Source organism: Haplochromis burtoni, unplaced genomic scaffold, assembly GCF_018398535.1.
Source record: "Haplochromis burtoni strain Fernald_Lab_line unplaced genomic scaffold, NCSU_Asbu1 Contig_24, whole genome shotgun sequence".
In the NCBI taxonomy this organism is placed as follows: Eukaryota; Metazoa; Chordata; class Actinopteri; order Cichliformes; family Cichlidae; genus Haplochromis; species Haplochromis burtoni.
Genome location: NW_024582385.1, coordinates 1,986,556 through 1,997,829, shown reverse-complemented (window position 1 = coordinate 1,997,829; position 11,274 = coordinate 1,986,556). Strand labels below are relative to the sequence as shown.

Below are 11,274 nucleotides of genomic sequence, written 5' to 3'. Positions count from 1 at the left end.
TTAATTTCTCTATCGAGTAAAAGTTATATCGCGATACATATCGTTATCGTTCTATCGCGCAGCTCTAGATACCAGGTTTAGATTAATGAGAAAGCAATCAACTGAAGCACATTTAAGCGTACAAGATTTACAAACTCTTAATCTCACCTGCAACAAACCTCCCCAGGGTCCGCCCACAATGTGAGTTCACGAGGAAGTCCCAGGTCACTGTACTGGATACCACTCTCACGACAGGCCCGAAGGAGCTCTGGATCCTGCTTGTGAAATCTGTTCACTCGGATGCACCTTCAAAGCACACACACAACATAAACTGCCTTCAGCTTAAACATGCCACCAGAACAATCCGAGCTTTACTCATTTGCATCCCAGAGCAGCCCCACCTGTATGCTTGTCCCTTGCTGGGGTTTTCAGGATACCAGTGCCCCTTAAACTTCTCCTGCAGTGCCACAGCCAGCCTCTCAACAAACAGCTCGACCATCTCCGCTTCCAACTTCTCCCCCTTTTTCACAAGCCTCTTCAGAAAGAACACCACAGCTGCAATCTCTCTCCTCATATTTTACAAGTGTTTCATCACGTATGGACAGCTTCTGTAATGAAAGGCATGTGACAGATCATGTAAAACAAAATAGATATACAGGTGTAGATCCTACCTACAAAATGTTTTCTGATGCCCAAATTGGAAAAAAATAATTCCACTTTACAGTCTATCACTGCACTATTTTAGGTGGTTTGACCGTTTTAACTATTCTGTATATCCAATGCCAAAACTCCCTCGGTATCAACAATACGCCTGTGTTCACGTGGCAACACCTGCTGTTGTAGGAAACATCTTTAGTTTAAAATGTGGACATCCTTTTGTTTATGCCCTGCTGCCTTCGGTTAACGGTTCGAACCAGAGAAAGGCGGGCTGAGACGCACAGGTTCCATTTAGCCACGCACTTGCCTCGTTCCATAACACGAGCTACTGCTCTAAATGCGCTATTTACGGAAACGGAACACGATAAGGCCCAAGTAGCGTTTAAGTTAACTTCAGCTGAGGTTTAAGTTATCGTTATGATAACTATATCCCCACTGGTAATTACAGCCTGTTAATAAAAGCGTAAGGGTATTATTCCTTCAAGACGTTGTGGACCTGTTAGCATTAGCAACACTGCTAACGTGGTCATGCTGCTAACAACAGCATTATAAATTTGGCGATGAAATCTACAAACTCAAAAAATATATTTGTATCCTACAAAAAATATATTTGTATCCTAAAAACGCTTATATTAATAGGTTCGAATATAGACTAAATATGTAAAACATTTCACTAACCTCTCCTTGTGGTCTACACCGACATGCGGACTAAAACGGATGCTTAACAGGAGGAAGCAACAGAAGAACCCGTCAGTTTTTGTTATTAACTCCGCCCTTTACAACCCAATCCCCGCCCACAGATAATTTTTATTGGTTCCATCCAACTCAATATAGCGCGTTCATTGGTCGAGTGTATGCCCGTCTTACATAATAAGTCATTCACGTGATTGTTATGACTCATGGTGAGGTATGTGTTTGTTGCTTATTATTACTGTGGTTACATCCTCTGATGTAATTTCATCTTAACACTGAAGAAAGAGAAAGTAGTTCTTCGTGTGGCTCAGAAGCAAAAGATTAATTTATAGTTTAACTGCGGGTTGCCATGGGAAGCTATTAAAGTTAGTAAAAGCTGCAGTTTATGATACACCAACTATGTATGATACAACGTGTGATAATGAGTAACAATAACAATTTGATAGTTTTTATTTTTAAAGACTTTAAAAGTTTAAAGTTCTGGGGTTTGTTTGTTTTTAAATTTACTTTTTAACACAACGCTGAGTCAGGGATTGTCGCATCCATTTCCTGGAAATAACCCTTTTTAGCGGCATTGCTTGACGTAATACGCCCATTCGCCCACTTGAGTGCGCTAGACCTCTATAGAACCCCAGACTGGAACCAGCACTTTGTCTCACGTTGTCTATGCATTCATCAGCTTCAAATCCAAAGGTGCTTTTGGTGGCATGGCTGTTTATGAAAATTAGATTCCCAGAATGTTATAAAATAACACAAAATAAAATAAATGAACATTTCACTTCAATATTCTCAAACTGTACATCGCATGCAGACGTGTGCACGCCCATGCTGCATGTTGATATATACAGGACAGCCACATTTGCTCTGACTGCTTCACACAGGAGTATTTATAATTTTTGCTCAGCTCACTAAAATTTGAAATAAGACAACTGAATTGGTTATGTAAAATAAAATAAAATGTTGCACAGTAAGAAGTTATTCTTGTGGGTTTTGTGATGCATTGTGTTTTAAAAATGGCATAAAGATTTCTGCTATTAGTATGACTTATTAACATCTGATCTGTATTTGTAATTTCATTTTAGTTGCTTATCCTGGTAACAAATAAAAATAGTCTTGATATGATTGAAAAAGCTGCTGTCTGGATCAATGTCACCTAGAATGTCTTGTGGTCGCTGTTCAGTGGGAACAATGGTTTCCAGTTCTCTCAATGCATTTATATCCTATATTCCTGTATACAAGATGCATTTTCAATATAGATATTTCCAATGTGACAAGTTATTGTTAAACCATTAAATATACTCAGGAAGCAGCTGCACAACCATATGACTGAGCGAAGGGACTACACAAGTGTTACTTCTTCCCACGATGTTTTGAGCACCTGTTGTACTACGGGACACTATTTTCCTTCCTGTATAAATCTGTATGCATATGCTCAAAATAAATGATCTAGTGAAATAAATGAAAAAAAGAAGTTAGCATTCCTTATTTGACTGAATCATTTACATTTTAAGTAACGGAGGAAATCCATCTTCATCTCTCACCCAATGCCATTAAGAGCTTATGTGTATATATTAGTCTCTAGCCATCATTAACCCAGCCGTAACTTTTCTTTGTCCATGCTGCAGTGGCTTCAATGAAGAAAACAATACCATGTTCTAGCATGTAATAAAAATAGTTTTTATTTTATTTTGCAAAAACAAAATATCCAAATGGTCACTTAAGCACAAACCACTTAATCTGTGTAAGATCCATAAAATGCACAAAAATAAATAAAAGAGAAAAATCACAAAAATACCACAAATGCAGAGATGTTCAAAATCAGAGAACAAATCAACAGTCCAGTCTAAATAAAGAGAGTGGAAGTATTTCAGGTATGGTAACAGTAGAAGATCATAAAACCACCAAAAAAAAGAACAAGAGACCAAAATCAGGCAGCTAGAGTTTCCTGCTGAGCAGGGGCACGAGCCCAGGCATGTTTCCGTAGCACGCAAAAACACAGCATTCACAAGCAAAACACACATAACAAAAACCCCAAAAACCAAAGACTTAAGGACTGAGCTTTAGGACCAGGAATCTAAATATTCACTCTCTCAAGCACTGAACACAGGTATCCAACTAAAACCAAGACTACAATTTGAAATGGAGATAAAGTCTTTTAAACCCCAAAATGGGCTAAACACATTTAATCTCTTACAAAGAGAACGCACAACACTTACAATGCTGAGTTTTTCTAAACATCACTCTAACCTTGTCCTTTCCCAGCTTATTATATTTTGAGTAGCTCTTGAGCCCTGAAACACCTATAATCAATATATATTTCATATTTATAAGGCTTCTCATTTATTTGTCTCTTTCTTTGCATAGGGTCCTGAAGAACATACTAAATCAAAAACTGTCTCTACATCTCTCGTTGACTTGTTTAGGGACCTGCAGAGACACACAGTACAGCAGACTATCCCATATGTGTTGCTATGACATCAACTTAGCTCTTTAACACATGAGAGGGCAAGCCAACGTAACAGTGAAGATAAATAAGAACACATACGCTGAATACACACAGGAACGAATTGCTTCAAAAGCTGTTCAAAAATCAAACGTTTGTAATTCACACACAAAACAGAACAAATAGAAACTTTGGTTTGGCAGCCTGTTCACTTCCATTCAGTGCATAGCCTCTCATACACAATGGTTAAAAAGCAAAAAACACAGCTTTGTATTATACAGTGAGCAAATCCTGTCAGCAAGAATAGTTCCAATAAACCCAGAAGCTGAATTAAATCAAGAGTTTTCACTTTTAGGATTTCAGATACTCTGATTTGTCTTTTACAAACTGATGCTCTTGGTGTCATCGTGCACATTTCCAGATGAGAAATGACCCGTAGCCATTTTTCATAATGTCTTATTTGGAATAAGTGTGGCAAGCAGACACACATAAGTACTTGCCACTGCTTGTAGTGACACGTATAACTATTTGAAACTTTGCCAGTTACGGTCGTAGTCTGTAGTCAACTTTACAATAGACATTTCAACCCATAATACTGTCAGTAGATGCTAACTTGTTGGAGCTTTCCATGACATTACCGGTAATAATCAAACTGCTGGCAGTGGCTTATAGTATGATTGGGACGGTCACTGTTCATTTGAAATCATCCAAAAAAACAAACAAACAAAAAACAGAATCAAACTCTCAGAATCCAAAACAAAAGAAAGGAAAATCCACTGTAAAACTGAAATGTGTCAGAAAACTAAAACAAAAGTATGATGATAACAAATGTGTTTGGAACATTTTTAAAACCGTTTTTCAGTCTTTGAAAATAATAACATATTTGAAATTAAAAACGTGATCTTGTCCATTAAAAACAGCCTCATCCAGTCCCAGGAACCTTTTACCTGCTGCTAACATCTCATGTGAACTCGGTTCGGCTGGAATTCAGAGCAGAAAACCACCTTTAAACCTCGCATCATCACTCCAACCATGAAAACAAACACCACGTCAGTCCAGCCCTTAACGTTGCTCTAGTGTCCTCCAGGTTACATGTTCTGCATTCTGCAGTCTGAAGTGTTCGTCTGTTTCCTCCCAGCAGCCAATCAAAAGCCACCTCCCAGCACCTCACTCCACAGTGCTGCTGCTGGCCTTGACCCCGGCCCTGCTAATGTGCAGCCAGGGCAGCTTGGCGCAATTTTTAAAGAGCTGTTCGATGGCAATGTGACGCACGTGCAGCTCAGATGCCAGCGAGTCTTTCTCCTGCACGGCAACTGTCAACTCCTCAAAGACCTCTGTGAAGAGAGAGGAGGGGTGGATAGAGGGGATCAGCATTTTTATTCACAAGGCGCACACACACACACACACACGCACACACACACACGCACACACGCACACACTGCAGATCATTAAGTCGCGGGCGGGCTTATGTGGTCTTTCAAATTATTAAACATGAGCAATTAACATCCCCATCTGCTGTGGGTACATTTGTGGAAGTGACTGCTCTTAAAGGGTGAACAAAAATGTGCAGGACACGCTCCCACTAGGACGTTGGGAGGACAATATCTCACATTAGCTCAGGTAATTTGCCTCTTGGCAGCAAGAAGAATGATAATTTTACTCATCCAAAAGAATCAAGAAAAAAAATAACAAGACAGTTTAATAATGATTGAGCTGCTCATTTAAGCAGCTGTGTGATAGGTCACTCAGAGGTCACATGGTGCGCTGGACTCTTGAGATAAGAAAGCTGAGATAAGATGCTTGTAGCAGCAAACGATGGCTCTAACAGAGCCGGCAGTGGATTCAAGGAGATGATGTGTTGACCAGAAGCCTTTTAGTCTATTTCAGGCACTAATTTATTGAGTATTATGTTCTGAATCGGGGAGCTAAAAGTCAGACTGGGAATTAAAAAGACCCTTTCACTAGAGCAGCTTTTTTCCTGAGGGCACCAAAAATCTCATGTGGGGATTTATCAGAGAGGAGGATTTCACACTGAAGCAAAGGTTTTTAAAAATGCTTAAAATATAGATGACTATGACTGCTGAGCCTTCTGTGAAAGGAACTGCTCAATTGTTCAATCAGGATATCAGTAAAAACCACTTACTCTGAATCTGCAGGAGTAGCTGGGCATTTAGCTGATGGAGCTCATCCACACTCATTTCAGTCACTAAAAGAAAAGAGATCACTTTTAATGGTGTGTGAGCACAGTGGATGTCATTTAGCTGCCAATAAGAATAGACTTTAAACATGCTGCAAACTTGTGCTACTTGTCGATGTCAGAAATTGTGAATAATACGCACTAAAACTTCATTTGCTCTGTTTAAATAACTGCAAAGGTCTGTGCAATCTCAAGTGTCAGAGGGTGATGCTGTTCTCCTGCGGAAATATCCACAGTTTAAACAGTGTACCTGTGAACTGCCTGTCATCTTTCACTTATAAGCAGAGAATTTGAAAACTGCTGGCCTCTAACAGGCTCAGTCACATCCCTGCAGGATCTGTAGTTATAAACAGCTTTACTGGAGATGAGACGTGAAGCAGCCAAGGACACAGCCTATCTCGAGGTTAGAGGAAAATTAACCTCTCTCTGGAGAGATCACAGCTAAGAGGAAGATGAAGGACAGTAAAAACGTTCTGCTGTTGTACACGCTGAGGTTTTTGAAGATAAAACTGAATAATGTGAGAGCAGCTTTCCTTTTCTGCTGAAAGATGTATTTTTCTTTTTTAAAAGAAGAAGAAAAGCGTAAACGTTCCGCTGCTTCAACTCCAAATTGATAAAACCAAAGTCTGCTGAAGTTTGTTTGTGAAAAGAAGAAATGTGCTTACACTCTTCTCTGCTGTGACCCTGGTGCGCGCGCTGCTGTCCTCCTGATGGCTTCCGGCTGTGAAGACCTCTCCTGCTGTCGTTGGACCAAACGTCAGAATGCGACTCCTGCAGCAGTCCTAGCTCCTCGGCTGTGTGGCGCTCCAGCATACCCATCGTGTAGTCAGCCGGCCCTGTTGATTTGCCCGTGTCCCAGCAGGGCGTGTAGCGGGGCACCTGGGCGTCTGACTGGGGGAGCAGCTTGCGGTCATTTTGCTGGCCGTAACACAGAAGCTTAGCCCCCCGTCTGTTCGGGCCACTGGAGGAGACAGAGTCTTTGTTCTGGGCGTACTGAATGATGCGGTTCAGTTTCTGGCTGAGGGCCAGCTTCATGCCCTCGTAGGCACTCCGGGAGACCTTGGATCGTGACAGCTTCTGGTTGGCGATGAGATGACATTTCTCAAAGCAGTCTCTGTGGCCTCGCAGGGACTTGGAGTGCAACAAGGTAGCAGAGGAGACACCTGCATTCACACGGACAAAGCAGGGAGTCAATAAGACGACGACAAACGCAATGACACAGTGCAAAACGACAGTCAGCTAAAGCTTCTATTGTAAGAAGAGCCATTATTGAGTGAGCTCAGGTGAAGTGGAGACAAACCTGTTTTCCTAGCATGTGAAACAGCAGTGCGTGTTCTTGTAACCACCATAAAAACCTTTAGTAGGAAAAAGCTGCCCTTAAATAAACTTACAGTAGAGCTACAGAAAAAAAGAAACATGAACTGTTAACTTAGTCTGATATAATGTGTTGCAGCAGCCGTCCCACTTTCTATTGCTGTGAGCCAACCACCCCATGCATGTGTACTGAATCATGTTTATTTCAAGGCTTCAGTCACATTATTTTGCAGATTTAGACTATTATAGATATAAAATAATTATAAAGATAAAGAGACTTTTCCCCCTGAAGGCCAGTAAAACGCCACTGATCTGGGGCTGCTAGGCTGGACGCTAAATTATTAACATTAATAAGTAACATCTGCAGAGTGTCCGTTGTCTGCAGCAGGAAACGCTGCAGTGAAAACCTCAGTTCTGAGAATGTTAGCATGCCAGCTTTTCTTCATTGCAGCCACCGCATACTGCTTCAAAAGCTTACAGACACACACACACCAAATCTACCACACGCAGTAGAAACAATACTGTCAGAAAGCTCTTTCTGCCTCCTGCTAATGCAAGAAGACAGAGTAACTGCTATTTTAGCTTATACCTAAATTCATGTTGCATGTATACCATATTCTGTTGGATTAATAACCTACTGAACTTGCCACAGCAAATAAAAGTAAGAAGTAAACTAGTATGAAAGCAAGCTAAAACTGACAGACTGACCTGCCACAATCTCTCAGTAAAAGCTGCTTAGTGCTCAGTGGATTAGCCAGTAGAGCTCGAGATGGGAGGGATAATAGATTAACTCAGTCTCAATGCAAATATAAAGCATTTTTTTAAAGCCGGAGAATTCATGAGAGGAAATTGGTCTCTCTGTCCACATGAAGCAGCACTTCATTTACATTAATTCATGAGATTTACCTGTGCCTGCTTCTGTCAAACAATATTTTTATGACTTCACTACCCAGCAGTGACTACATTTTAGCTTCTTTAACCCATTTTAGCCTGAAAAACTGCACAATACAGCACTTGTTGAAAAAGAGACTGAAAAGATGCATTCCCTGGTGTAAAATAATTAATTCTGCATTCCTTGTGGTTACCTTTACACATAAAATGTAATGTTTCATGGATCCAAAAATTAAAAGAGGGTCACACTGTGCTCAGTTTTGCATGTAACAGGAAATTACTCCAAATAAGTAGAACACAACTGTAATAACCTCTGAGTGTGGCTTTATAAACAATGGGAGGCTGACAGTGAAAGAGAAAGCGTTAACACAGTGTGTGTGTGTGTGTGTGTGTGTGTGTGTGTGTGTGTGTGTTAGAGAGATGGAGAGGTGACCTTCTTCTTACAGCCTCTATTTCTCAGTAGACAGGCATACGTGTTGGAGTCTGAGGTGAGGAGATTAGTCACTGTTGTTCATCTCGATTTAGAAGCTCACACAGAGACATTTACCTCACAAGCGCCTCTCTGCACTTTACCAGCAGCCAGGTCACTGTTTTCACTACACGACACGACCACAGCACACACACTCACTCATAAGCCTCATGTTTGGCGTTTGTAGTGCAGGGCTGCTCTAAAGTTACACACATGCAAAACAACGTTAGGCAACACACACACACACACACACACACACACACACACACACACACACACACACACGGAGATGCTGGTTCAACAAATTCCACTTAGTCTAAGTAAGAAGAGAACCCATACTGATGTTAATGACTGAAATGGAGAGAAAATATTAATGAAGTCAACACAGAGAGTTGAGTTATTTGTCATTGTAAAAACTGGCTTTGAGAACAACAACAACAACTAGCAAAACTAACATGAGAAAAGTAAACTTTATGTATAAAAGCAGAGACAGCAAGCAAAGTTGTGCAAAGACAGACATAAAGCATGCTGGCTGAAAATTTACCAAGAGAATTTTAGTTTTAGTGGTTTGAGGCTGCATGTTGTATGAATTGTAAACGTCAGTTTTCTGCCTAGAGTTATATAAAATAGAAGCAGCTCACATGAAAAGGAAGACAAAAATATTTTTCTGCACAAATTTGTTTGTAGGCAGTGCTTTTGGTATCTTTTGAAAGCTTCTGTTTTGTAACCTTGTGGAATCACATCAAATAGTTCATCCCTAATTTGGGACAGACTGCATTAATAGACCTTAAATGCCTTAGCACATAGGAAGGTTTTAGACCATTACACAACTGTGTGGCACAAATCTATTCTTAGCTTCAGCGTAGTTCGGTTTTGACACCGAGTGCCTTAAAAGTCCGATGTTTGCAATGGATTAGTCTTATGAGGGAACCAAATATTATCAGAGTTTTGAGTCGTGCGAGTGCGTGAATAATTGTCTAACAAATAGTCAATGACTCTTCAGACACAGAGCTTTGTGCCAGTCACAAAGCCATGGATTTATCTGATCAGTCTTAGCCTTTGGATGTCCACAAAAACAGTGACTACCACTTGCCAGCAGAAAAATCATTGGCACACAACCAGGGCCGTGCACCACCAGCAAAAGACCTCACACCAGCTAAGTAGCTTAGCGCTACTGTCTTTCATGGCTGCACACACAGCCACAGGCACACACAGACTATTCACTGGAGGTGATTCAACATTGTTAGGCTGTGACATCCAGAGACATTAGTCACACTGATGACCAGCGGACTTGTTTTGGTCTGCTCGTCCGGGAAGGGGTGAAGTTAAACTGTCGTAGACAAAAGCACAAATGCAAGCTGAAGTTTAATGAACAAATCCAGGCCTGTAATCAGTAATCCCTGCCTACAAATAATTATACAAAAGTAGAATCAGGCAATTCAGACCCACACCCGAATCAGAGATCACGTAGCTTGTTTCATTAAAATCAAATAATCAGACTTCAGGCAGGAAAGAGTTTCCTTTAAGACAAGGATTACGTTTCAGTAGAACGCAAACACTTTACAACTAAATCACAAGGTTTTAGTCACAAGGAAAACAAGCATTCAGAAAACTAGGGGAACAAGACAAAACCACAGAGATATTACTTCCTCTGTTTGACAGGCCAGCTTCTTTTAGCGGCAAACGTTTTAGCCAAACTGAACTCTGACCTGCACTTACAGATTTGTTCTTGTGGTTTCCATCAGGGAAAGAAAACTCAATGATACGTGTTTGCAGAACATTATACGGATAGTATGTGATATATTAGTAATGTCTGTTTCATCAAACTTCTGAGCCGCCTGCCCACTCAATCCTTGACACACTTTAATAACGTGTTGGGAGTTGGCATGGAGACAGCGGCACACAGGTCACTGATGGTGAGGTGTCAATAAGAGCTGCATGCCACTGCTTAGGAGAACGTGTTGTCAGCAGCTGCACACGGCAACAACAACAAACTCAATGACTCGTGAACTCAGACTACATGTTAACCACTACAGATGTCCTGCAGTGCTTCCTACAGACTAGCTGCCATCACAGGTGCAGGAAACCCCATCTAACCGAAACAACAGCAACTGTTTCAGCCTGGAAGACACAGATACGATTACAGAAACCTACAAGCACTCATGCGCACAACTCTATTTCCACAAGTATGGCGGCCATTAAAAACAAAAACAAAAAAACAACAACAACAACAAACAAACTTAGAATTTGCTCAGAAAAACAAAACAGTAAGGAAGTTGCACATGATCAACTAAATCTAGATCAGGAAGGCTTCTGTTCAAGGCGTGTCTATTTTACTCTGAGGCTTACAGTCACACTGTGCACACGGTACAGTGAGTGGCAGGGAGAGCAACATTTCTTATGCCTAAACTATGTTTATGCAGACACTGTTGTGAACTAACAATCATACATTCAAACACAAACTCCACGTTTAACAAGTACTCAGATTCCAGAAAATAAAGAACAAACTGTTCATGGAAAAGGATATTGATGCATGACAAATGCTGATTAAATTGTTTAACAACATGAGCATAATGGCTAGGGCTGCCACGATTAGTCGACTAGTCACGATTACGTCGACTATCAAAATCG

At 40.7% G+C, this 11,274-nt stretch overlaps 2 protein-coding genes across 2 annotated transcripts in view; both read right to left on the bottom strand.

The window, feature by feature from the left end:
* The window catches only part of btg3 (B-cell translocation gene 3), a 21,614-nt gene extending 20,192 nt beyond the window's left edge, over positions 1-1,422 (bottom strand). The window contains exons 1-3 of the mRNA XM_005926798.2: positions 1,315-1,422; positions 381-587; positions 148-285 (exon numbers count right to left, since the gene is read on the bottom strand). Coding sequence (XP_005926860.1) covers positions 148-285; positions 381-553 — 311 coding nt within the window. The 5' untranslated portion in view covers positions 554-587; positions 1,315-1,422. The remainder of the gene's footprint in view (positions 1-147; positions 286-380; positions 588-1,314) is intronic.
* A 2,262-nt stretch (positions 1,423-3,684) lies between these two features.
* Positions 3,685-11,274, bottom strand: part of cunh21orf91 (chromosome unknown C21orf91 homolog) — a 16,283-nt gene continuing 8,693 nt past the window's right edge. The window contains exons 3-5 of the mRNA XM_005926797.3: positions 6,635-7,132; positions 5,916-5,978; positions 3,685-5,106 (exon numbers count right to left, since the gene is read on the bottom strand). Of these exons, the coding sequence (XP_005926859.1) occupies positions 4,940-5,106; positions 5,916-5,978; positions 6,635-7,132 (728 nt within the window). The 3' untranslated portion in view covers positions 3,685-4,939. The remainder of the gene's footprint in view (positions 5,107-5,915; positions 5,979-6,634; positions 7,133-11,274) is intronic.